We start from the raw sequence: 27,815 nt of genomic DNA, 5'->3' as shown, positions 1-27,815 counted from the left end.
CACAACACACTCAATGGTAAATTAGGCATCGTTTTAATTAGAGAAAATTTAACAAATATAACAGATTGTCCGTCATTAAAAAGAAGCAAAGAAAATAAATGAAGGTGCATTGTTGTCAATGTCTGTTCAAATAACAGAAAGACAAAAGACAAATTCAGGAAATGTTCAAGTTGCCAAGAAGAGCACTGCCAAATCACAGCTAAGCTTCAAAGTGAAGGAAAGCTCCACACACAGCCACTCGGCATCTGTCGGAGCTGCTTTATACCCGTGCAATAACCCTAAACCTTGACTTCTGAAGTGGCCACATGTTTGTTCTGAACAGTGATGAGCTTCGGTCACTTCCACAGGATGCTCTGCTCCATATTTATGAGGGCCAGCATCAGTTTAAGTGTCATGTGGCACACTTTTAAACTGGGGAAAACATCAATATTCTCCTCACTTTATTTTTATCACCCACCATAAACAACATGCTGGTGCAACTCAAGTACCTTCCAGTCCATGGTGGGAATCGTCCAAATGTTGGCTACACAACTCACATTTTTAAAATTGTATTTACAATAAATATAATAATCTTGGTCCTGCTTTAACTGGCTTTTCCATTATAACTTAAAAACACATATACATGATCTCTCTTTTCTGCAGAAACAATTATTGTATGTAAAAATATATTTATGTATATATATATATGCTCAGAGTCAGAGAGATAAACATTCACACAAGCATTGAGATGTGATACATTTTCCTTAAACGAAAGGCATCTGTGAAGTCAGAAAAAGTTTCACAGCTGACAAAAATGTGGTAAGTTAGAAGCTGATGATAGGACACACACAAAGAATGAACTCTAAAAGCTGCATTACTGACACCTGCAGCTCCAAATGAGAAAGAAAATTTAAATTCTCAGATGTAATTTAACACGATGGGCCAGTGAGGAACACAGTACGTGTTGCACCTTCTTCTCAGTGCAGTCTCAAATGTTTTCACAACCAGCCACCGTGCCCGTGTGTGGATTTCAGAATTTCCATTTCCTGCTACTTTACGCTTCCAAAAGTCTATAGTACTTCATCCATTGCAGTTTAGTTTCAGAAACTAACTCAGGCAAATACAGCAGATCTACAGGAGTCTTGTGCATGTTGCTCTTCCAGTGCAGCCCACAAAGTGCACTTGTGCTTGATAGGCAGTACAGGAGAGACTGAAACCAAGTTGCCTTAACCCCACCTGTTCTCACCACATGCTGACGTAGCTGTTGTCGTCATTCCTCAGTTCTTGCGAATGAAGAAGCTGCGTCGCAAAATACTAAATTTATTCAGTAGCTGTAACAGAACACCACTGAGCCACATCCTGGCATGTGAATCATGTAGCTTCCAGTTGGTTCATGTTTGTTTGACCTCTACTGTGCTGCCTGCTGTTTGAGCACTATTGTATTTCCCTTATTGGGCTCTGCGTCTCCTAATGCATGAAAGGCTTTCCTTAGGTGCCTTAAGCTTATCAAAATAAAATAAAATGTCATTTGATGTCCATTACGTATATTCACATTTTACACAAGTTTAGACTGTTTGAGCCAGTTTTTGTCTGGCGTATAAACAGGTTTGACTCAGAAAAACACAGCAAGACGGAGACAGTAATGAAGAGTTTTGTGTGAACAGCAAAGGGCCTGTAAATGCTCCATGTTAAAGGAGGTTCCTCTTCACAGTCGTGCAGAACAAGAGGCTGACGGGAACTCAGTGTCACTCACAGCCTTAAGCAGTTTATTGTCTTGCTCATTGCGTCTGTGAGCTGGGGCCAGGAGAAGGGCCGTGGCAGGAAATGACAACAGTGTTCGTGGGTTCTTCTCTGGGCCTCTGCTGACAGCCGACCACCCCTGTCTCTGCGTCACTGATGTCCAGGTCTGGCTGATCCTCCTCCGCCGGCGCCACTACTGCTGCTGCCGCCTCTGAGGCGCTGTCACAGCAGGAGCAGGCCTGGACGAGACATGAACATGAGAAGGTGAGATGTAAAGCTATAAAACCACCTTGACTAAAACCTTCATTTTCAGCAATGCAAATAAAAAAAAAGTGCACTAAAACCTTTTCAGCATTTTTTTCATGCAGCACATATACCATTTCAAAGTCTAATTATAATGAAATGATGTGGCCTCAAAGAAAATGTCGCTATACCTTGATGTCTATCACCTTGGGCAGACCTCCCTTCTTAATCCAGGGGTGGACCTCGATCAGCTCCTTCTTCTGCTCCTCTGAGAAGCGAGGCTGACTTTTTTGGAACAGCCTCAGCTTCTCTCTGTCCTCTCTGAGCACCCTCTGGATGTCACTGCAGACACAGCAAACACACAAACAGCCACATTCATTACTCAACCCGACAGCCCAATGTAAAAACACTTTATGAGGGCTGGGTTTGCAACTAAGCGGGTTGGATTACATATCATCAACGTTAGGAAAACAACCAGCTTTGATTTTGTAATTATCTAAGTTATCAAAGTCTGTAACCCACAGTGCTGATAACCATCTACAGTCTCATTCTGTGTCAGGCATCTCTTATCCAAAGGGTGCCATCTAGTGGTCACTCCAAACAGTGTCAGTGTGAGACATGCACACCGCCTCTTGTTTTTATTTAGAGAAGAAAAACACACCACAATAGAAAAAAGTGCTATATCAAATGCACAAATGAGGCAAGAATGCAAAGCAGTACACACCATGCTGTATGACAGTATGGCCATTTTTTGGGTGTGCACACAGGACAGCAGGGGCAAGCAGTGGAAGTTAAGACTTCTTGAGTAAAAAGGGCTGATTGCTATGTTTAGCACTGCTGCCTGAAGACAGCGAAACAGTACAAACTGGAGTGCGAATGGAGTAACAGTACTGTCATCACACTTCAGCAGCCCACAGACAGGTTTCCTAGCGACTCCACTTAGACGTGTGTGTGTGTGTGTGTGTGTGTGTGTGTGTGTGAGTGTGTGTGTGTGTGTGTGTGCGTGTGTGCAGCCAGGAGGCAGAAAACTCATGACAGCATCGAGGAGAGCGACAGTGAGAGACGTTGGGAATGACATTGCTGAAAACTCAGCTGCTCATGCTGATAAATTCTACAACCGGAAGGATTTCACTGGCTCCAATCCCTGCCTACTCTGTCAGAATTAAATCAGACCTGGTCAGAGCACTAGATTTTTTTTTGTTTGAAGAGTGTCACGTACCAATCTGTTTCTAAGCGATAACTTATCTAAATTAAATAAGCTATAACGACACCTTTCTGATGCTCCTGCCTTCTGGCTGCACGCACATCGTCCACTGTTCAATAGGACAGTCTGCCTGAATGTGTGCTTACCCTTCGCCTTCTATTACAAACAGAAGGCTGCTAAACTATCAGTCTACAGGGCCACTCTCCGACTCCTCACTGGTTACGCCCCCGTCCTCCTACTCACCGCGAGGGTAGCTGATAGCTCATCATGACCTTGTCATCTGTGTTGGCCGCGAGCAGCCACAGCGGGTCCTGCAGTACATACTTGATGAAGTGTTCGCTCTGGTCCATCTCCATCGGCCTTCCCTCGTTGCTGCTCAAGTGACTGTTGACCTTCTGGCTGTTTTGGGATGAGTCCACGCTGCCAAAGTAATTGCTACTGTTGTTGCTTCCTGAGAACATCCAATGAGCACAGTATTAAATGTCTGAAAAGTTTTTTTTTACAGAATAGTAAAGGACCTAATAACGACAAACAATTTTTCTTGCACATGTTGCACATTTCACCTCATCTCAAAACCTCAATAAGATACCTGTTCCACTGCCGGAGGTCCCGCTGGCTGAGGCTGCACTGCCCGACGTCCTGCTCTTAGATGTCCCGCTGTTAGACGTCCCGCTGGCTGAAGTCCCACAGCCATTGGACCCTGAGCCCATGGACCCTGAGGTGGCTGAGCCAGTGCCTGAGCAGGAGTCCTCATGGAGAATTATGTCCAACATGTCGCTGGATAAAGAGTTGATGTCACTGTTGTTCCCGTCGCCACGTGAACTTGCCTGCGAAAAAACATAAACATGAAAGTGGCACCGTTAAAGAGGAGCTTGACATCATGGCTCTGGCCAACTACCCGTAGTGCTTACTCCATCGCCTGCATCTTTACAACACAGGTGCAGTGTCAACGGCTGTGCTGCATCATGCCTAGCATTTTTAGACTCAACTGGAAGTATGTGTCTGCAGTGAGATGGAAAACTGTTCATCTCACCAATCATTTGGTGCACAACACCACATGATTACCAGTTAGTTAGAAAAGGACAGTGATCCTGATCTGCATCTGATTTGTCATTACAATAATTACCATAAGGACCATAAATTTTGTGAGTTTGGGGGGAAATCCTTGCTTTAATGTGTAACAGAAGAGAGTAGTGGCTGTTCCTGGTCACATGTCAGTATAATACAGAGGAAACAATAACATTTTTCTACCGTTTTTATGCTAAATTTAGCTCCTGCTGCTAACACTGTTGATTGTATGGCTTCAGCTTTGGTATGGTTCTTGCATGCAAAATCAAAGCGTGTATGTGCATACAGTCATCCATACAGTACAAGTGTAATAACAGTAATAAGGTTTGTCTTAATTATCTTTAAGCAACTCAATAAATCAATAGTTTTTCACATCATGCTATGTATTTTTTAAATTTCTTTACTTAAAATCAATGTTACACAATATGTTTTACTGGATAGACAAGAACACTGCAAGATTAAAAATGCTAATCACAGGTCACATAAGGAAAATAAGAGAGACTGTTACAGTTACAACTGACATATGGAATTGGGGAGGAATGGGATTGGAGAAGTGTGGAGGTTTTCTGATGATTTGCCTACCTCTTTGCTGTAAGCCCTCAGCCTAGAGCACACTTTATCCCAAGACAAACGCTCACAGACACAGGACGTGCCCTCGCAATACAAGGGTCCAGGTGGACCAAGGAGACTGAGAGATGGCTAAAGGGTGTAAGGGATAATAACATTATTTATTAACACCCCTGGGCCACATTTCATCTGAGGAGTCTAGACTGACTTGACTTTACACATGGCATAGCAATACAATAGCAAAAGGTGCTGCACTTTAATACAGTGAATAATGTGGAGGAATCGCCGTGACGATGACATTAAATCCTCAAAGGCTGAGAGATGTATGAATGGATGTCTCGGGGGAACATGTCACAGCCTACCCACCGGAGTTCAAACAACCCACAATGATGAGGTTCAGCGAGGCACTGACATTTTTATCCTGCCGATTTAAGAATGTTACAGGTGAAGGACATCAGTCAAAGACATTGGGAGGCTTATGGGAGGAAAAGGGAAGAAAAAGAAAAGGACAGACGAAATCAAACAAAAAGAAATTTGTTTCCTTGTTTACCTGCTTCAGCTCCCTCTCCTTGGCCTGGCTTCCGTTTGCTCCTTTCTCCCTCTCCGCCGTATTATTCCCTTGTCCTCCAGAGGAGACCACTGTGCTGTCCTGCCTGTCCACGGACAGCTCCAGCTCCAGCAGGTTGAGAGGTGAGCTGCAGCGAGACTGAAACAGGGGCGGGGAAGCCGGGCCTCCTCCAGACTGCGGGGTAGAGGAGCGAGACTGGCCCTCCGCGGGGGCCTTTGGGGTTTCCGCGGATGGGGGGAAGTAGTTCGACGGGGTCAGGTACGTTGCTTGAGGCGCGAAGTGGTTCTGGGAGTTGAACTGGGTCTGAATAGCAAAGGAAGGTGGAGCTGTGAAGAGGACTTGGCCTGGAAAGGCAGCCTGACAAAAAGGCTGCGTTGGGGTGGGGAAGCCACCAGTCTCTGCGTGGAACACTGGCTGTTGGGGTGGCAGCCCAGCGGCCATTGGAGGGTACACATAGTTGGGCAGCACGAGAGCCATGATGGGGGTAACCATGGGAGCGGTGTAGGAAGCGGGATGGATGGATGACGGACAGGAAGGGGCCTGGGTGCCCTGGCTGTCTCTAGAGCCTTGCAGAGTGGCATCTGTGCGGGGAGCTTCAGAGCTGGCTCTGGGGTAAACCTGCAGGGGGTAGCCTGGCATCACGGAGGGGTAGGCTATGGGAAAAGTTGACTGCGAGGTTTCAGAGGGAGACCAAGAGGTGGGGTTAAGGCCTTGGTTTAGACGAGGAGGCCGCAGCTGTTGCTGTCTGGGATGGGAAGATGTGCTGTCCGAGGACTCGATTTGCTTCGCTCTCTTTGACTTGGTCTTCTTAATCCGCGTGCCCCGCCGCGTAGCTGGCTCTGCACTGGGCTTGCGGGATCGAGCAGGAGGTGCAGCTACAGGATAAAAAAAGAATTTGTGGAGTAATTTGTGAATCTGACAATTTGATTTTCATACTGAAAACGTTACAATTTGGCAGTAAGAGGCAAGTATGGGTTAACAAACAGCGAGTAAGAGGGAAAATTCCATGTGGTTAAAACATGAGTCTTACTTTTGGCCATCGCTGCTATTGTTTATGAAAACATTGTACTCGACAAAGTAATGGCAGAGATCTGAGACCACAGTGACGTACATACATCAAACCACAGTCAGAAAAAAACATGAGCAGGTAAGAAGATCACACACAGGATGTAAACAAGCCAATGGTTTGACTAAATTACCTCAACGTCTTTATTTGAAGTCAAACTCAAAGCAGACACATGTGAAATGTCAGTACTTACATAAAACAATGTTCACAACTGACAGTCTGGGGAATAATTGTAGCATTTCCTTACGTTTCCTCTTCCAATTGACTCTGGCTAACCTCTGGCTTTGTTTGAAACCTGTGTGATTATCTGACATCTTGCGTTTCTGGATCTCTGCAATGAACTCGGTGTGTACAATCTTACATTTACAGATGGAAACTACAAAAAGAATTTCCAAGCTGTCATAAACCTGCGTTGCACTTTTTGAAATGACGTTTCGGTGCGGTGGACAGACGTACCATCGCTGGCGATCTGCTCTTTTTGGCGCTCCAGGTACTGAGAGCAGTTTGCTTTGAGCGCTGTGAGTCCGCGAAGCTCCCTGAAGCGATACAGAAAGGCCTGCTCCTCCTTCTGCGTATGAGCTGCCAAAACCTGCTTAGTCAACCCCAGTTTCTTGTAGGACTCCCTCTCCTGACTGGGAGGTGAAACAGCACAGGGAGGAGGCGCCCCGAGGTTCTGACTGGTTTCTACCGTCTCTCCTGTTCCCGGTACGTCCTCTATGATCTCTGAATGGATGACAGTGGAGAAAGCACTTGAATATACTGAAGATCAGTGGCAGGTGGAGTTTTATGCACGACCACTGTTTGATATTAACAGTGACAACAAAAGTAATGTTGATCAAGCGCTGCAGTGGCTTGAATTGGAACATAAATGGAGGCCGTTCTTAATAAAATAAATATGTAGAAACTGTCAAAAGATCACAGAAGTGGCAAGCCCCTTTCAGAGCTATCAGAGGCCTGTGATCAACTGCACAGTCGTGTAGCATAACAGTTATTATTCACTTACAGTATGTTCACGTGGTTCGTGTGGTTGATTTGGCCTGGAGTCTGGAGTCTCACTCCCTGCAATGATTACTGCAGTGCCTATTGATTCATGTTTTAGATCTACTGGATTTTACATTTTACTTTTCTACGACAATTTGTACATATTTGTTCTACCTTTCTGTTCATCGCTGAGAAGTTTGAAAAAATACAATGTGGTTCAAAGTCCTCAAACCATCTATTCCACCATCTAAACGATATATTACGAGGTGGTGAATTGCTGTTTATAGAAGCCATAAATCAGAGTGGCCTTTGACCAGGCTGCCCTGAAAGCGACTTTCCCTGACGCTCACTAATTTGCTGATGCTCGCAGCATCATGTGAGCCCTGGAGTACTGTGGGTCTGTGGTACTGCCATTAAGTATTATATAACAAACGTGATTTAACTACATGAGACTTGGATTGTAATCGCTATCGCCAATTCTGTCCAACTTCATTACGTGCATACATAATGCTGTATTTTTGCGTTAATTTTATCGCAATTGATAAAACTATTTTTGCTTTTGCTATGGATTGAAAACATTTTGAAATGAGAAGCAGAGCTGCCTCTCATGTATCGGGCAAACGTCTGCACATATGAATACAACTAAAAACATTGCATTTACAGGGCTGTGAAAAACCAATTGCCACTTTCCTGATTTCATCTGTTCCTGCACATTTGACAAACTGAGCAGTTTCAGAACTTCAAAATATAACATCGCAAACAAAATACCAAAATATGCAACTGATGCTTAAAATCTACAACTGTGTCTGAGCTGAAGAATGTCTGCAAACTTTAAAAATTATTCAACAATGAATGCAGATCATGCTGCTCTTTAGGTGTAGCCTGTCATTATGTTTTAAGTGGCCAGTGCCTTCTCAAACAGGTGATATGGTCCTTGGATAACTGTGTTGCTCAAATAAAGCTTAAGACTCTTACTCATCTCACATCTCTGTGTAACTAATATGCAACAAAAGAGGAAATCAGGCTGGAAGGATATACTTTTCCACTATATTGTACCTGACTCTGGTTGAAGTTTCTTGTCTCCAACATGCACTATGGTGCTACTGTAGCTACACTGGCTGGTTATGGACACCACGCTTTCTGGTTTGTTAGGTACAGGTAGGGGCAGCGAAGTGCCCACTACCGCTGTGGCCGTGTCACTGGACTTTTTGTCTTGAGCATCCAAAGCGGAGAGACCAGATTGATCCTTCAACAAGGCTGGTTCTGCCAAAGAGAACAGAGAACAAGAGATACTGACAAGGAACTGCATTCTGAGAGAGAAGTTTAAAGGGCAGAAAGCCGTGAGAGGCCGTAGCTTTGTATGATGAGGTGACAATAAGTGTCTGTTATCCTTTCACCGTAGGAACTGAAGTGGTGAAACATACCTTCAGACACCTGCATGCTGTTAGATCCTGTCTGTTTGCCGTCATCTGAGTTAGAGGACGTGGTGTTAGAGGAAGACTGGCACTTCCTCTTCATGGTGACGGGAACATTGCAGGTCTCCAGGTACCTACAGCACAAAACACTGATCAGTTTCTGAATTTTCTCCATCAATTATTGTCAACTAGTTATTAGCAAGAAGCATCACAAAACGGAGTTGAGATGAAAATCAAAAGATTCTGGTGCACTTATTCCACCTCGTGACACACACAATATCACAGAAAGTATGGTAATTTTGTCAGAACCTCCATGAGGTTCAATTTTGTGAAGATCTCGGCTGGAGATCCCATCTTTGGGTCAAATTTTTGTGGCTCCTTTGATGGAAACTTTACTTTTGCAGCATTTCAGATGGTTTCTATGGCTTTTATTTACTGTACTATTACCAAGTGCATAACCTATAAAATTTAAGTGTACAAGGTCCTACACAGAATAACCCAGGATCAGGCGACCATTCTTCAAAATCACGTGTCCGTACCTGACAACACTGTCCAGACAGCTGATTTGCTGGTAGGAGTAGACGGTCTGATCATTGAAGGTCATCTCCTCCTGGAAAGAGGACCTACTCTCCTCCATAGTGGCCCCAGTTTCCTTAAAGGTGAGAGGAGCTGCTGAGTCTTTGGGCCGCACCACCGCCGGGCTCTTCTGTGCAGACTCTACTGGAGGGAAGCCAGGAGTTAGACACACTTTCTCAGCTGTTTACACACGAATATGCAGGTACTGATCAGCTGGACTTACTACCACTGCTTCTCTTGTGGTCTGGTTTGGTTGTCTGCTGCTCCTGGCTCTTCTGAAGATGAATCCCCTTACAGATTTCCTGAAAAGTTCGCTGTGAAATAGAGACAAGACTCAAGAGTCAGTGCAACATCTGTTAAAGAAATAGAGACTCCCCAGGCTGTATCTAATTTCGAATATGTTGGTAGAACATTTCATTGAGGCTTTTCAATCCAAAATATACAGTAATATACAACAAACTTGGAACAAATTCAACATGGTTACATACATTTTAATAAAAATCTAACTCTTATTCTGCTTTTCATTCTAAGAACAAGTTAATGTTATTGTGTACCGACAGCCCAGTAAATGCTATTTTCATATCATCCTGTAGGACCACGTGGGCTGGGACACACTGTGCTAATCTGTAAGTCTTAGGGTTCACTCACAGGTCTGGCTTTGCTGCTCACTTCCTCCTCCGTTTGTCGCATCTTGCTCTCGCTGCCTTTGTCAAGGCTGTCGCTAGAGGAGGTCATGCCTAAAAGGTGGTCGTTTCTGTTGAGGCTACCATAGCCACTGGATCCACTGCTATGGACCGGCTGATCACAGACATAGAGAGGGAGAGAGATGAAAGAAGAAGTGTTAAAAAGCCAGAGGCGATGTAGCACTGCCTCAAGTTTCCATCCTGTTGTGTTCATTTACTGAAATGTTTTTATTTGAATTTTGTCCTTTTTCAGGGAAGTAAGATTGTTGCTCTAATCTCTCCTCTATGTACATATCAGCATTTGCATCTCTTCTTTGATTCATTTCATCGCAGCTAGCTTCCATGATTTTTCATGGTTTAATAAACTGACACTTCTTCCATAATCAATACCATGTTGAGCTTGATTTCTACGCCCCCTCCCCTACTTATCCTGTCTCACCTGTAGCAGGAGCCGATGGATCTGCTCAGTGACCTCCTGGATGTCAGAGTCTACGGACTTCATCTCAGCTGCAGTGGACACCGGGGGCATGAAAACATCTTCATTCACTGGGCCCCTAATAAACAAAAAAACACATCAGCAGATCAGATGCTGGTTCACAAATATCTTTCTATGAAACACAGAGTTATTCCTATCTATTCAAAGAGAGGCTATGACAGGCCGTCATCAGCTTTGATATCACAACACAGCAACACTCACGTGCGCACTTTGTGTCTCCCGATAATGAAGGAGACCTTGCGGCTCCAGGGGTTAACGAAACTGGACCAGCTGGTGTCAAGAATGATGTATTCTCCATTTCGCGCACAGAACCGGATGGACGAGTGGTCAAATGGTTGCCCTGCGTATTGAAGAACTGCAGAGGAAGCCAAAATAATGTAGTCAGATCATGATGGGGACAGATTTCACTCACAGACACAAGGAAATGCAGTCGTCTACTTAATTCTGTGGACTTACTCTTTCTGTGAATGGCCAACATAATCTGCCGGTCATTGGGATGCAGGTGGAGGAGGACTGGTGTGCCAATCAAGTCTTGGGGGAGGTACCCGAGTAGAGGAACCGCCCTGATGCAGACAAAACACAGATCACTCGTTACTTATCTGCCGATAGTAGCGTGATTGGTGTGCAAATTCCCCAAATTGATAAAAGTAAAAACATGCCGCCATGGCTTACCTCTCGTCCACATCCTGAAACACACAACTTGGAGTGTGTGTGGTGGTGAAGATGCGTTTGTCTGTTGGAATTCTGGGTGCTTTAAGGAAGAGAGAGGATTTTAGGTATTGAAGGTCTCTGCTCTCTCAAATGTATGTGTACAGAGGGTCTCTGGTATGGTTTATAAAACTGTGAGGCCCTGTCAAGCAAACTTTTTATTTGTGATTTTGGGGTATATAACTCGACCACGTATTATTTACCACAAAGTAAAAATGCCAAATCTGGCAATGTTGGTAAAGGTCTTTAGCACAGTAAGACAAGTTGTACGATACTGAACAATACATTTTTTCTCATGTATTTCTGTGATTTTTTGGAGTGATCAAAATGGCTTCTGACACCTGCAGTCAGGTTCTTACCGTCATAGCCAGAGTGAACTCTCTCAGCCAACAGGAGGCAGCAGAACTGGTCCTCAGCATGTACGGTGTCTTGGACCTTCATCAGGTAGGGTGTCATGCGGAAGGGATAGTACTGCAGATTACCCTCACACTCCTTACCACCGCTGGAAATTAGCAAAAAGAAAAGTTAAATCAAATTGTCTGTTCCATTTAAGTACAACTTTCCACAAATAATCTGCATCCCGGCTTGTGCATTTTAGATTTCAACTTATTGAACACAAGGGGGCAGTATTTAGCTATTTTTCCATTGATATTAGTGCACAATTAATGAGAGTGAGTAAATGTAGATATGTGTGATGACATTTCTGCAAAGCACGGTCGTTTTTACATCTGGTGATTTAAAATAAGATTAGAATGAGAATTAGATTCATTAGTTTGGCAAGGGTTTGGAAGTCAACGGAAACTCCAAACAGTACAGTAGGGTAAGATGTGGGTGTTTTAAATGTGAGTGTGTCTGCCTATATGTATAACACTGACCTGGAAAAAGCATCTGATTACAGTTTACAAGCATATGATGTCACAAACTAATTGAAAAACATCTAGAGTGGAATAAAAGTATGAATAAAGATTACAAGCAGGTAGGAGCAGCAGATGGCCGACACCATGTTTGAACCAACACCCACCTGATACGACAAAAGAAGGACTTTTCCTGCATGCAGTCAGACGGGGATGACTCTGAAACGGGGAAAAGAAATGTTTAAATTCAAAAGCAACACGATCCGGCCGAATGCTAGCTGGGGTTGCGACCCCCGTAGGCGATCAAACTTTGATTAATTCAAAATCAAAGTTTGATCAAAAAACATCATCCAGGGGCGCAGCTCTGCACTTAAATGGAATGAATTTAAACAGAGTCAAATCGTATTTAGCCAAAATATTTCCAACACATGGGGCACAAATCACAACAAAGAAAGTGCAGATCAGGGTCTGATGTGTAGAAGTGATTTAAAGTAACAGGCCAGGCTGTCAATCTGGGCATTGTCACTTAAACTGAAGAGGATATAATGAGAGTTGCTGAAAAAATTAAATAAATTTTATCATCTGCATCGTTTATCTGGATTTTCCTATTTTGCCTTTGCATCTGCGAGAGCTCAGCCTGTTCTATCCAGCTAAATTGAAACAGGCAAACATATTCAATCTCATGAATGACTGAGGTCATGACAGCTTGATCATTCATCCTGCTGACAGTAGCCTGTGCTTCACTTACTTGTTGCCCAGCAAACTTGCTATCCAGAGATCTTATTCACAGTCATTTCTTTCTTTAATACATTTTCTTTCATGTATGCAAAGCACTTTGAAGAACACTTTCAGAGAGTATGAATGATCTTTCCACATCACATCATCCTCCTTAATGACTACAACTAATGACTAAAGCCTACTGTGTCTGCAGAGAGCCATGTGGCTGTTATATATGTACCTGCTCCAGTGCACATGCTCCAGGAGGGGAGGCGGTAAGGCGTTGTGAAGCTGTAGAACACACTAACATCCTGCGGTGTCAAGAACTCCACAAACTTGGTGTTCTTGAACACATCTCTTTTGCAGTTGAGGATGGAGGCAGCCTGATCAGAAATGTAGACTATCCTTCCTGTGTTGAGAGAAACTGCTACTGCGAAAATGTCCTGTTGAAGAGGCAAAATCCAGATTGTGTGATAAATGAGAAAATCGACTGCTCAGAATCAAAACTCTTTTTGTTCACAGCACAACGCCAGTACATGCAGCTAAAAAGATAAAAACATGTCCATTATTTCAAAGCTAATTCAATGACTTACGTTGTTTTTGAGGGTGTACTCGGATGTAATGCTGTCTATCTCCTCTATCGTATAAGAGGACACATCCAGGCCTGAAGGCTGGCTGTCATTGATCATCAGCAGCTGGTAATACTCCTCATTGGCTGCAAGACACACAATGATTTTATCAAAGTCTGGTCACAACAGGATATATAATACAGAATAGACTGTATGTGGAAGCTGACATTTTAAAGGAAAACAACTATGACGAATCTGGGTAAAAAGTCCAACAAAAAGATGATGTATTCATTCTGAAGTCATAGACATTTTTTAATGATGAATAATGTCTCAGCGCTACGCTAAAATGCGTCATACTCTGCAGTAATAGACTGTAATGTACAGCCTGTTTAACCTCGAACCGCCCATTTCCATCTGTAAACATTTAGCCAGGGTAGAATTAAGCCTCTGCATTACCCATAAAACTGCCTACAAAATGTTCCCTGCTGCACAAAGTCAAGTCTTCATGTCTTCTGTGGATCTCATCGAGCTGCAAATTACAGCTAAATTCATGAACTTACTCATGTGGAGATAATCACGGAAGTACAGACAGCTAAACAAAAAAATATCAACTTCAGAGCTATGACCAAATGACAGGAAAGCAGTGTGTAGAGGTTGGCAGTAACACACAAGACAGCAGCGGAGAGAAGACAGACAGAGCGAGGAGAGAGCATTTTACCTTCAACTTGTCTGACACAACGCAGCGCGTACTTGAGGGTGTTCAACGTGCTGGACTTGTTATTGTGTCTCTTCTCAGCGGGCAGGTGAAGCTTCAGCTCTTTCAGAGTTTTAATCACCTCCTTCTGGTTCTTGGCTTTGGCAGACTCCTGACTACTGCAAATTGCACAAAATGACACGTGCACAACGGCAAGTCAGATGTTGCAACAAGAAAAACAGGAAATAACAGACAACTTTTATGAAAAGCAAATATTTTGTAAGTAGTACGGTTGCAAACTAAAAGAGAGTGTCCAATGAGTTTCACGGTGGTGGTCTGTGCACTAACCTGCAGCCGCTAGTTGATGGGTTGTCCTGCTCTGAGCTCAGCAGACTGAATGCATTTGAACTGCTCGGAGGAGATGGACTGTGGGAGTTCGAGCTGTGGGGGAGAGAAGGATAACTGAATGTTTCACAGCTAAATAAAGCCAAAAAAAACCAAACAAAACTTACTATTATTAAAGAGACTTGGAACTGATTCTTATTCAGTCAGACTGATTTTAACTCCATCACTAAATGAAAGTTCAATAATAAGTTACAGTCAAACACTAGACTGACCGGGACGTTGCCATAATCGCCTGATATTTCTGAAGCATGGATTCCACTCAAACATCTCCTTCTCAACCAGCTGAGACACCTGATGTTGCTGAGGTGCTCAAGTTACCTAATAATAAAAAACATAAGTATACTCCATCTCACAACATGTGATGTGAGCCTAAAAAAGATCTGCTGATTTCTGCCTTTGTGGAACTCAATGGGGAACGGTGCACATACGGCCTCAGCTCTCATTTAGGAGTCATGCTACAAAAGAAACCACTCTCCAAGCCTGAGGTCAGTCTCACCTCCTTGAGGACTCTGTAGCTGAAAGGGTGCACAGCAGGAGAGCATCAGTACAGCAAGAATTAGGGTCCTAAATACAACTAGGAGCAGGGGCACAGCTAGAAATTCTGGAGCTGCAGAAAACAGCACATAAGCACAGACGCCTACGCCAATATGTTGCCAATTGCTGTTTGTTGGGCTGACTTGGACGGGCTGGTTGGAAAATTAAAACAAATCATCAAACCCTACTATGCATATCCTGCTTACCTCGCTAAGAATAGAAATCTCTATGTGAAGTTTAATTGACATTCCAAATTGACGAATGTCAGCGCACATACCTAATAATTTCCTATTAGTACAAAACAGCGAAATACATTGATTGCAGGGAATTAGTAGTACTACACTTTAGTATGTTGCATTGGGAATTAGACACAACACAGGTGTAACTAAAAAGAGCAATAAAGAATGTTTAATTTAATTGTTCCATCATAGGCAAAATTACTGTGCCTGCTGGATCTCAGACACACTAAACAAAGCCATCACGTATGTTACGTATGTTTATCAGAAATGTTACAGTCACAAGCTGTATGAATACAGGGGATCTGCTCTCGTTCGATCCCTGGCCTGCTGCGGTGTACATGTGAAAGTATCCTTGGGCAAGGTACTGAAGCCCAAATTGCTCATAATGCTGTGCCTGTGTGTGCGTGTGTGTGTGTGTGCGCGTGTGTGTGTGTGTGTGTGTGTGTGTGAATGGTTATTGTTCATAATGAGCAGGTGGCACCTTGCTGCAAAGGTGTGAATGCTAGTTTTTGTTGTAAAGTGCGGTTTGAGTGGTCGGTGAGACTAAAAATGTGCTGCATGAATGACATCCATTCAGTGGCTGCAAAGAAGAGCAATTAAAAGTATCAGTAAGAAAAATAGTAGATGCACAGAAAGCCACCTGTGGTTTTAGCCAATTTAATTCAAGGGCAGGAACAGTGTACCTACGCAGCAAAAAAACAAAGTTAGATTAAAACAGAGGATAGGCAGTTCACCTAGCTGTGTGTGTATGTAGTCCACTGTATTAGCTCGCGTGCTTATCCTAAGACTATAAACAGCTGTGAGATACTGACTCACCAGAGCTACATCTCAGGTTACTATGTATAACCTGCTTACCTGGCTTAGAATAGAAAACACCTTTACAAATAGCCCCTCCAAGCACAAGGAGGTATCTAATTCTATCAAATATAGCCTTCAGTGCTCAGGAATGCACCAGCTGTTCTTAGACTGGGCAGTCTGAACACCTATAAGTGTTCAGTAGGCCAATTTGCACTGTGATAGTAAGTCCGTTAGACATGGAAATTCCCAAAAGAGAGATCTCAAAGAGGCAGAGGAGTTTCTAGTCGTTTCTCTGGTCAAGGTGGCCCTGTTTAGAAACCTTCCACCGACTGACCTCATCATCAGGCGCACATGCCGATATCTCATTACATTCAAAACACCTCAAACCTGGTGTGTTTTTCCTTTCTGGATGCGGAACAAATTATAGGACCACAAATGAAAACTAAAATTGTGCGACAGATTGTTCACTCTGGCTGAAAGAGAAAAAGAGAAAGAGTTTTAATATGAAGCTAGTCCTATTTCTCATTTGACTAGAACAGAAACTGCTACACTGAGCTTGGCAAGCAGGGGTAAACACTAGTCTTAGAATTCATAATAGTGCAGCTCAGGTGTGTGTGTGTGTGTGTGTGTGTGTGTCCCACTGTATTAGCCTACAAGCTTATCAGTGCACCAATACACTAACATCAGCAGCTCTGAAGACACTGACTCATCTTTCAGATACAACATGTTGCTACAAATAACAAGCTTAAACGACTTAGTATAGACACAACATCCACAAATATCCCCTCCGAGTACAACCAGAGACCTGATTCTACCAAGTAGTCATCACTTTATAAGGTACACGTGGATAACGTAACGGTCAGATTCAGCGTTTTAAATGGCTCAAGCTCTAAAAAGCTGTATGGGGACTGTGAGTGAGCAGCACCTTTCAAGTCTGGCTACAACACCTGGACTAAATTGAGGTCTGAACTCTGACTTGGCTTCTCCAGGACATTGCTACTTTACAGTCCTGCCTGTGTAGAATTAGCTTTTTCTTTGGGATCACAGGAAAATGAGTCATTTCTCTAGCATTCCCTCAGACTGATTCTACATCCACCCTGCTCCACGTTGGTGATGTTGAGTTTCTGGCATCGCACAGAGTTTGGCTGACAGCAAATATAGCATCTAGAATGACAGACAAAAAGCTCAGTTCTGGTCTCACCAGAGCACAAAACCTTCTTCTCTCCCACATGCCTTCTGTTCTGGCGAATGCCAGCCCAGATGTCAAGTCAGCAGTGGCTTTCTGCCTGTCACTCGCCATCAAGTTTTTTATATTTGTACTCAATTTGGATGCATTATCAGGACGATACTAAAGTCCTGCTTCTGTTAACCAGTGTCATAAACACCTTGCTGCATCCACTGTGATTCAATGTTGTAAAAGTTAAAATTTTCTATGGAGCCATTGTCTCTTAAAAATGAGGAAAATGACTGATAAATCTTCTCATGTGACTGTGGATGTGATAGTAATCAACCACATTTTCCAAAATGAGGTACATTAGCCTACATGGTTCAAACACTAATACAACCACTTTTTTCTCTGTCTATCTCGTACATCATGCACAGCTGGGGGCCACAGATGGGTGAAGTGGGATCTTTGTAACAAGAGCAAATGATACTTATTGCAGATGATATGACTTTTGGCCACAGGAGGCACCAAAGTCAACAAAACTCCATACTGCAGCTTAATTAACAGAAATGTGTTAATCTCTTGAAAAATTGCCAATTTATGAATCAAAAATAGTGAAGATCTCTGCACAAATTTCAAATAATTTGGCTGTCAACTGGAAGTATCATGTCTTCCATTCCAACCTGTATAATTTGCCTTTTATGGCAAGCTGTTTCGGGTGAATGAGAAGGAGCGAGAGAGACAGAAAGCAGAGGGAAGGAGTGGGAGAAGTAGAAAAAAGTTAGAGAGAGATACAGAGGGAGTGGTTTGCAAAAAAATGGGAACAGAAGGTTAGAAGTTCAACTGAAGCGAGGGAGGGGGGTGAGAGAGACAAATTGAAATAAAGAGAGAAATGGGAGAAGAAGTCGCCCCATGAGAAGAAGAGGGAGGGAGCTGGTCTGTGTGAGATCGATGTACGATACAGGCAGGAAGAGGGAGTGGTTTCAGAAACATAATGCAGTGGATTCATGAGGTAAGACAGGCAGGGCTGAAAGTGAGAGAGAAAGAATGTGAAGGCACGCAAATCTGTTTGCTCCGCCCACTGATACATAGACACAAACACTGCGTTGCCATGGCTATAACAAGGAGTTGGGGAGTGTGACCCAACCCATGTGGCATTAAGCAAGAGCCAGCCTCCTGGATGACATCAATCCAATCTTCCTACTGGGAGCGACATTTTTTCCACCCGCCCTGGCTGTCTCCCGTGCAGACTGTATTGTGTCTGAACCCATTTTTGGTCACGCTATGGCCCCCGTCCAGGCAGGAGAATTTTGGAAATGCTCTATCATTATGATTCAAGCAAAGCTCTCTTCAGCAGGAGTTTGTCCCTTCTGCCAAAGCAGTTTCTGGGTGTATATCTATATGTTTCTGTGTTGTCCTGGATGTGAAAGCGTATGTCTTTCTGGGACATTAAAATCTAAATCTAATCAAAAGCCTACCTCTGTAGTAGAGCTCATATGCTGTACACCAAAAGACTGAGAGCAAAGTAGCTGGCTGACTTGTGTTCAGGCTCCAAAAGGTTTATTCAAAGTTCAGTAAAGAAAAACTGGTGTGTTAACATCTAAACCACCAGATGTATTGAGATCCATATGTTGCCCACTGGGCGAGGGATTCAAAGAGCTAGTTTGATATCTAGAGGTTTTCTGGAGAATTGGGTGAATTAAGGGTTTATTTCGACCAAACTGGATGATTGGTTGGAACAGTGTAAGGATGAAATAAGAAGCTTTTGCTTCACAGACAAAAAAGAGTGTGATACCAAATGGTGATATGATGGATGAAAGATGCAGCAGACTTTTCTAAAGATGAAGACAGATGCAGAATTTTGTACTTAGCACACTACAAACTGCCAAAAAACACCACCAACTGCATCAGCCAGAAGTAAAATGTGAGCAAGTTGCATGCAACATGAGATACGGTTAATGGAGTGATAACATATGCGGTAAAACAGAATAATCAATTAGTTCACATTTGGCCTGAGTCCCAGTCATGGTCAGAGAAAACCGAAGGAGTGGGGTCACTTGTGTTTCAGACTGTATGGCCATCGCTGCAGCCTTGGCTCACTCATCTACTGACGTTAGTCGACACTGACAAACGCATCCTATGCTGACGGCTGCATCCGTTATGACCAGACTGCGGTGGTGGAAGGCAAAGCGGGCATGATTTTTCATCTTTTATGCCTAGAGATGTCAGTATACATGTCAAGGCTGCATAGTCATTTAAATTGCAAAAACACCGGTATTTATTTTCACATTTATCAGCTATGACCCATTTCTGTGAGCCACGACTGCTGTGATTTGAACTTATTTGTTGTATTTATCTTTTCTGCTGATCTACTGGTGGATGCCTTCAGATATGTATTGGTGCTGGCACTGCAAAACAATCGGTGCAAATATCCCTGCATATTTAATGCTTTATGTTCCTTGTGTGCTTAAGGTTGTTCTATGATTGTGTGGCTGAATCAGCAAACTTCGTTTTATACGCGGCTGTTTGACCAGATTGAGCACAGTACTCGGCTTATAAAACAGCTTTTCTTGTCAGCATAAACTGTGTGAGCCTCTCCTGTTCGAAAGCCTAATCTTTGGTCTTCACACCATTGAATATCTCCTGCTGCTGACTTGTCGTTGATTCTCCTTCTCATCAGAGTTTTGGCATTGCTTAGTTCAGGAGAGTTTTATCTGGAAAAATGAATCAACACTTTGATTTCCAAGCCAGGTTCCCAAAAAGGTTTGGGCGCTGAGTAAAACATAAATAAAACAGAGTTTTGCAAAGTTAAAAATGCAAATGATTGCTCTCTGTTTTTAGTTATGTTTTACGCAGCGTCCCAACCTTTCTGGAATTGGGGTTGTATTGCTACCAAAGACGGTCAGAGAGTGCAGACCAGGTCAAACATCACTGTCAGCCTGCACCATGCAATGGCATAAAATCATAGGGAACTTATTTAAAGAGGCAGAAACATTTGGGAGTAAACAATTGTATTGGAGAACAGTGGCTCCCAACTCTCCTCCTCCCCTACACTCACAATTACAGTAAACATGCCAGAAAAAAAAAGGCTCACTAATGGCTTCATCATTCCCACAATCACCACTGACCTCTTGTTGCTCTCAGAGGATTCTAGCAGTGCTGAGTCTTTACTGTTGCCATTAGAGCTGCCCGTTGACTCATGGCCGTGGCTCTCGTTGCCATGACTCTCGTTGCCGTGGCTTTCGTTGCTGTGGGATTCGGTTCCACTCCCGCTGGACCCGCTGCTCTTCATCTCCACGTCCTCCTCAGGGCGCGATCTGGAGCGGCAGTTCTTGCGATGGTTGTGCGCTGAGGCGGGAGGGTCCTGACCGCTGCTGTCGCTGCCCTCCGATGGGAGGCCTAGGTCGGGCCCACCTTGGCTGTAGCCACCCATCCGGTGCAGCTGTGCCATGGAGCTGCACCCTGAGGCCCCCCTTGGCATGGAGCTGCATGAGGTGGACCCTCCGCACCCTGAGTTTCCGTCCTCATCCTCTAGCACTGGAAAGCGATAGGGCTTGGAATCTGAATCTTCTGACATCAGGAGAAGTGCTGGCCTGGGCTTGTTCCAGGTTAGTTAAATGGGTGATGAAAGAACACAATTACCCCATTTTCACCAGGGTGTTGCCACAGGGAATCAAAGAGGACGCAGACTGATCTGTTGAGAGAAGGGGAGTATTGTTAGTAATGAAGTAATGCTTATCCATTGCAAATTATTGCATATTTAGAAAACACAATTCAGTAGACAGTAGAAATGTCCTCACTTTGTTGGTTAAAAACATTTTCCTCGGTTCTCACTATGTAGCAAGTATAAATGCACACACATAAACATGCACACAGGTGAGAAATCTTTGAGTGATCTAAATCAATGCTTCACCATTCCTCCTTTGAAAAGGTGTCTTTTTCATCTGATATCAGAGCACATAGCAGGGTTTAACCCCTCACCACTGAAGAGCTCTGCAGGTGCTTCTCTGATGTACAGTCGAAATGGTCTCTTGCACAGTGTGGCCTTTAAGAACAGTGGGTCTGACCCATCTGAACCCAACTCCAGCCCTTTCAAAGGATCATTCACCCTGGGACACATAAAACTCTGGACTATCTGAATGCCACTATAGGTTAATAGTCACAGTGTGGAACTTGGCCCTGTGTCATAAACCAGTGTCATCTTAGATAATGATGCTGTACGAATGCCAGATTTCAGCACAATGAGAAAGAGGAACACACAATGGTCTGTTCAAACCAACCATTGTTGGGTAGATCTTTCCAAGTATCTGGTTACAGGAGGAGACACGTGATTACATTTTTGGGAGCAGCAACAGTGGCGTGTTCGGAATAAACAAGGAAAACTGGGAAGTGACCACGGACGGAGGCAGAAACTCAAACATTTTCAACAGCTCTTCTATGGCAAAAGACATTACAGCAGTGACAGAACTGTATGTCAGGTGACCACAAACGAACGAACAAACAAACGAACAGAAGAAGAAATCGTGAGAATTTGTAAAGTTAAATCTGTCAAGAACCATATTGAGAGTTATACGTACTAAACTACAAGACATCTTATTCAGATTAAATAGTAGGAGGCCCTGCATCAGCATAATGATACAGAATTATGCTAAATACACCAGTGTGTTGTAAGGTAACCCATGGTTCCTATGATTGTCTCTGCAGTGCTTTTGTATTTAGCCTAAAGATATTCGCAGTAAAGTCACCAAAGTGAATTCAGCATCTCCATTTGATCTTAACGATACAACTATTTGTCTGACCTCTTAATTGTGGTCAAATTTGCGATTTAGAGCACAGGAAAAAAAAGCGTTCTCTCACATAATCCTATTTCTGGGCAACATGTTAAGGTCACACGAATGCCACAGGCTCAGGTCTCTGTGGATAACCTCCAGCTTGGCTGTTTTCCAGGGATAACCTCATTAAGCAGTGACATGCCTTCTTCTCTGACCTGCAATGGAAAACTTCCTATTTTCTACTCTGAGGACACACAGCTTTATGCTCTCCTGGATTCAACTGATCTCTATGGGGACACACATGTTTATTTTGTCTAATCAAGTTAGTCTAAGAGTCAAGCCCATACAAGCACAAGCATATCTTTACGTAGGCTCTTCTTAGTGTGACGCTCACGTTGTGCTGATCTGTTAATGGTCTGTTGAAAGCTTTCCTGTACAGTGTGTGTGCATATAAAGTCAGAAAAGTGGCTTCACAATGAACAAATGTGGCTGATTGTGGAGAAAAACCTTGAAGAACACGAACCAAAGCACAAACAATGTACTCACAAGCAATGAACAAGCATCACCAGATCTGATATTTCACAATTTGGCCGTTTAACAGGATATATAGAAAAAGCTGAACAAGAACTGAGTATCACAGATGCAAAAATTACTCATATTGGCAACTGGCAAATACTAGGTGAGGAATGGTAGAAGTAAAATGTTCCCATTAATAATTAATTAATCTGTTGGCCCTTTCACAGACCTGTGAGTTCACAATCACCATTCTGCTTATCTGGGTCAACATACAGCGAAATGACAGAGACAAGAAGAAACCAGGCTTCTACAGTTTGGAGACCGTCAGATAATTGGAGAAATGAGTGTGTCATTGATTTGTCTTCAGCGCAAAATGCAGCACTGTGGTAAAGCCATTTTCTGCAGAATAAGATAAGAAACACACGAGAGCCGCTGTTACAAATAATGGACCATCCAACTGAGAGATATTACTCAGCAGACATTTCGTATACTGAACCATCAGCACTAAGTGCGAGCCGGGGATTTTGGTGCACAGAGTTTTTTTGGCAGCTACAAAGTCTGGTCCAAAGTTAAGAGCTGACTGCCAGTGTGGCTGATATTTATAAAGTCCAAGAGTTCACGAGTTACCAGCCACTACCTGCCAGACATTCATCTCATTAGCTCGTTATCATGCCAAATCTGCTGGCTTGATGCCAGCAGACAGGTCAGAGAGATAGACTGTTTAAAACATGGATCCTACAGTGAGGCTGCAGCTCCACCAACACCACCTGGCCCTCAGGAGGGAGCATCAGGTGAGGGTATGCACTCTTAAATAAAATTTAGCCAGGTTTTTTTTTTTTTTTTTTTAATGGAGGGTTTTCTACATTAATTTCTTTTTCATCCTGCTGAGCTGCAGCAGGGTGTGAAGCGGAAGAAAGAGTATCATGGATTTCCTGTGTCCCCGCTAGTAAACCAATCACCATTTTAAACTGAAACCATCTCACAGGGAGCTTGATGTGGACTCTTCTCTAGCGTGTGATATTGCTGCAGTGTCACTTTTCCAGTCATCCACTATCACTAGTTTTGCACAATCAGAGTTATGATGCTATTCCTGACCGGTAGCAGGTCGATGGAGCAGTCACATCCGACACTGAGGTAGGCACCGAACAGAACAGGTGGCTAACAAGGTAAAATGAGGAACATAACACAATTACAGGTTGTAGATTATTCTTCTTGTGCTCCTCCAGTCATTTTAATGCAATCAAAAAAACATTCTGGGGTTTCGAGGGATGAAACAGAATCTTAGCCTGTTGGGGACATGTTGCTCACTTGGCCTTTGTGAATCTTAGGGGGGGTTTTAAGAGAGATAATTTAAAATAAATCACTTTTCCAGTATAAAAGGGATGGAACACTCCATGCAGACATGGCTTAAAACCATTGAAGTTAAGGTTGTAATTGGGGAGGGAAATTAAAATTTGATTATGTTTGGTCAAATTGTTTGGTCTAGCCACCACTAAAGTGGTGAACACAGTTTTCCTAAACTGGTAGAAAGACATCCTGTGAGAGATTTTCTAATAATCTTTTTTTGTCTGGTTCTTGTTTTCCAACTTGTTGCTGTTTTCAATCAGTGCTACAAAACACACCAGACACACATCTGTCAAAACCGAACATCTAAAATTATTTTTATCTAATTTCACAACACTTGACTTTATTATCCCCGTTACCCAATTACACAACTTCACTGAATGCAAGAGACTGTATGAAATTCCACATCATAAAATATTCCCAGTTTCACATTCATGTCACGGTGCTCTGATCAGATTATCTAATGCGTCAGCTCAAACCATCTTATACAACCACACAAGAGTAACTGCATGTTTTATAACTGCATATCACGCTGGAGGCATTCATTGTATGAATTACAGTGTGCAGTCCCCATCTTGTACAATTTACTCACTTTGCACAAGGACTTACATAAATTTACTATGAGAGCATTTCTATCAAAGTGTCCTTAAAAAAAAAAGGTTGTCATCCAATTAAATACCTAAATATTTATACGATGACACTTTTTCAGTTGAGAGAGTCGAGATTTGTGTTAAGTGCAGATTGGGAACGAGCCCTAGAATAACTCAAGGATTTGGTTGTCTTAGCATTAAGAATAAACTTGAGCAACTGCACTGAGACTTGAAGCTGTTGAAATGCTTAAATGATATTTGTCTTTGATCTGTCAATGATGCACTTTTACTTTCCTAAGGCATCACATAAATGGCAAAAAACATGTTTCCTGCTGGCAACACAAGACTCCTGCCAAAGAAATCTTGTTACCATATTACTATTGATTGCCTGAAGATTGCAAATCTGTTAACCGGCCGTCAGCATGTAATCAGTCTATTGCAGCACTCTTTGACATGTTATTTTAATGTGATTTCTCACAGAAATCTGGATTCTTGTCTGTGCAAACAGTGAATATCCAACCTTAAGAGCAACAAGTTCTGTGAGTTCTTCATTCACTGACCTACATCTATCTTCAATAATAGCTTAAACATCTGTAATGGATCAGATGCACACACTGTGCTGCACCTCCCAAGACCACCCAAGGCTTTATCCATTTTCCCGGTGGCTAAAAAAAAGGACAGAGGTCTTCATGTTCAGACCGAGAAAGAACTGTTCCATTACAGAGGGAAGATCAACTTTGCCTTTTTGTCTTCAATTCCTAGACCACCAGAGTTCAGACAGTGAACAGGAAGAAATATTCAATGTCCACACAATGTCATTTAACGTGATCTGCTCTGAGATCATTCATCCAATCTTTGAATATAGCTTGCCTGACAATATGTAGGGGAAAAAAAGCAACTGGAAGGCGTCTACTCTCGTGCTGCAGCTGTAGGCGGGGAAGTTTGTACCCGGCACGATGCCAAACTTTCCACTGGTTGCAGCAGTAAGATAAACTGAAATAAATTACTTCTCCCTTGCCAGCCTTACATGCGTCACTCATCTTTTCTCCTCCCACCACAGTCAGGAGGCTTGCTGCTGGCATATACTGCATGGCACTGGACCACTTACTGGCCGTTCACACACAGAATTACTGTTGAAGCTCCATGTTTCAATGCTTCATACTGAATGTTTTTAACAGTAGGATTAAAGGCAAAATGCTATTTCACTGTGTCTGAAACACATCCCAGCAACACTTGCCTCTTCCTTGACTTTATGATCCTTTAATGTGTAACCCTGGACAAATATGGCATGACTTTTAATTCATCTGTGCATCCCCTCTTTTCAGACATGCATCAGCTCTATTGATAAGAACACCACCGCGAAGGAGGGACACGCTGGTGTGCTATTTATGTATTTATTTTAGTTTATTTTAAATTGTAAAAATACAGTGAAAACACACTCCAACGCAACTCCTCCATTCAAACTTTCACTTGAAGTAAAAGCAAACAAGCAGGATCACTCAAATGCAATGAGCTAGCAGAAGTAACAGCACTCCATTGAGAGAGTTTAATAATGTGTACACTGGCCAGTTAGGAGTATTCTATTGTTTGGCTTAAACTCCAGCAATTCATGTCACTGTCAGGTAAAAACCACGTATCTCCAGTTTTGAGGGGATTTTCATGCTGTCACGTTATGATCTGCTGCACATGTCTTAACCTCCATTTAAAGGTCTTTACATAATGTCAAAACTGCATTGTGTCATCAGGTTAAAAATAGGCCGTTTTCATTCAGCTGACAGCATGAGGAATGTGAGCATTTATCGTCTGTTAATTATCTCAACTGCCATCAAACAAGTGCATCAAATGCCCACTTTCTCAAAAAGGACATTATTAAGTTCCAGTATCACAAAACTGAACTGTAGTGCTGAATGAAAGTCGCCACCTGTGCCACAGACAGCTTCAGCGTAATAAAACAAGTTATATCGCATGATTGCGTCACGGAAGCGACGGATCCTTTATGTAAGGATTTTCTCCCCCATGGCCATGTATGCAAACCGCCTGACTCGAGCAGCACAGCGCGCTGACTGTCTCTCAGGGAAATCCTGAGCTCACATCGCGCACATTCTCCTGCCGGTGCTGCGTATGAACTTCTGCCATGTGCCGCTGCAGCGGACTCTTTATGTAAGGCGTCGGGTCGGAGTTTTCATGTGACACTGACACAAGAAAGCGCGTCTACGACGCACCATCTGGGACTGTGACTCCGACAGCTCCACCACAGGTATTTGTGTCAACTCCACACTTTTAACGACTCCGCAGTACCGTCATGCGGTTTCACTTTTGCAGCATATGATGTGTCCGCTCTCCTTATGTAAAGGCAGACCCTTTTACGCGCAGCTCAGCGGCGGTATTTCCGCGTACGGCACGGATAGGTGACCGATGGAGTCACGTCCCCGCTGTCATGTGGGCAGGGCTGCTAGCCTGCTGTAGTCTACTGACCGGGTTTGACCCTCAAACTGACACAGTTACGCAACTTTGAGCTTCACGTTCATAGAGTTTCTCACATATTCCGCGTACAGCTCCTAAACGGTGCTGTCTTCACCTGTCACATTTAAAACGTCTTTTTCACACAACAACAGCGCAACAGCAACATGCACGTAACTGCTCGCGCACATGAGTAAAGCTTCCACCAACCTCACAAAGCGCAAATCCTCTCCTGGTCCTAGAGAGAAATATAGCCCCGTTGTTTTGGGGGGTCTCGGTGGTGAAGTCCAGCTACAGGGCGCCGGGCTGGTCTGACACACTGCTCTCTCCTCCGCTCAGCTTTCCAGACACACCGGTTCTGTGCCCTGCATCCCCTACTCAGGCAGTGACCTCATTTTCAAGCTCGTTCCGAGACTCCTCCTGCTCTTCGCCTATTGGTTCAGAGAGCCGTCCGTCTCGTCCTCGAGGCGCTCTGGACCAATCGGCGCCGCACGCCTCCACGGTAGCGATTGCAGCAACTGCCGCTCCGCGCTGCGATTGGTCTCTAGAGCTGTCAGTCCTTTTACATAAGGGAGTCACCGCGTTCACGTGCAAACCCACGGCTACCTCCGGCATGAGAGAAGCGAGAGCAAATCACTACGAGGCAGCTGCCGGTGAATGAAGCCGTGCCGATGGTTGGCTCACAGCGGCTCAGTACGAGCGACTGTTATCTAAACGGTTATACAAGTGTGTGTAAACCAATGTGGGTGAACCGGTTGCTGCGCAGTCATTCGCGCAAGCACAAAAGTTGCCTGACCGTGATACAAGGTGTCTTTGATCGTGGCCGTTTCCTAATTTAAAGTAATTGTTACATAAAAACCAGAG

At 43.5% G+C, this 27,815-nt stretch overlaps 1 protein-coding gene across 4 annotated transcripts; it reads right to left on the bottom strand.

Moving 5' to 3' along the window:
* Positions 1 to 17: 17 nt before the first annotated feature.
* Positions 18 to 27,306, bottom strand: per2 (period circadian clock 2). Of its 4 annotated transcripts, none has more exons than XM_041950002.1 (24): positions 27,162 to 27,306; positions 20,398 to 20,963; positions 14,477 to 14,569; positions 14,153 to 14,307; positions 13,459 to 13,580; positions 13,107 to 13,308; positions 12,316 to 12,367; positions 11,654 to 11,796; positions 11,259 to 11,337; positions 11,043 to 11,149; positions 10,788 to 10,941; positions 10,530 to 10,644; positions 10,056 to 10,205; positions 9,631 to 9,721; positions 9,371 to 9,551; positions 8,841 to 8,965; positions 8,473 to 8,679; positions 6,892 to 7,158; positions 5,352 to 6,244; positions 4,817 to 4,933; positions 3,756 to 3,993; positions 3,410 to 3,617; positions 2,154 to 2,304; positions 18 to 1,958 (listed from the first exon to the last, which is right to left on the bottom strand). In XM_041950002.1, the coding sequence occupies exons 2-24, from the start codon at positions 20,844 to 20,846 to the stop codon at positions 1,758 to 1,760; spliced, it is 4,500 nt and encodes a 1,499-aa protein (XP_041805936.1). In that variant the 5' UTR covers positions 20,847 to 20,963; positions 27,162 to 27,306; the 3' UTR covers positions 18 to 1,757. The 4 variants fall into 4 exon arrangements, with proteins under 4 accessions (XP_041805936.1, XP_041805938.1, XP_041805937.1 ...); XM_041950004.1 differs by having other exon boundaries at positions 3,491 to 3,617; XM_041950003.1 differs by having other exon boundaries at positions 9,371 to 9,548.
* Positions 27,307 to 27,815: the final 509 nt, after the last annotated feature.

This window comes from Chelmon rostratus, chromosome 12, assembly GCF_017976325.1.
Source record: "Chelmon rostratus isolate fCheRos1 chromosome 12, fCheRos1.pri, whole genome shotgun sequence".
Classification (NCBI taxonomy): Eukaryota; Metazoa; Chordata; class Actinopteri; order Chaetodontiformes; family Chaetodontidae; genus Chelmon; species Chelmon rostratus.
The sequence above is the reverse complement of the archived record's forward strand: the minus strand, read 5'-3'. Positions and strand labels throughout refer to the sequence as shown.

Excerpts from the sequence above, each read along its gene's own strand:
- per2 (XM_041950002.1), bottom strand. The coding sequence starts at position 20,846 with ATGTCAGAAGATTCAGATTCCAAGCCCTATCGCTTTCCAGTGCTAGAG. Across the intron at positions 13,581-14,152 it reads TTGTGTCAGACAAGTTGAAG|CCAATGAGGAGTATTACCAG; the intron begins GTAAAATGCTCT and ends TGTGTCTTGCAG. Across the intron at positions 4,934-5,351 it reads AGGAGAGGGAGCTGAAGCAG|CCATCTCTCAGTCTCCTTGG; the intron begins GTAAACAAGGAA and ends TACACCCTTTAG.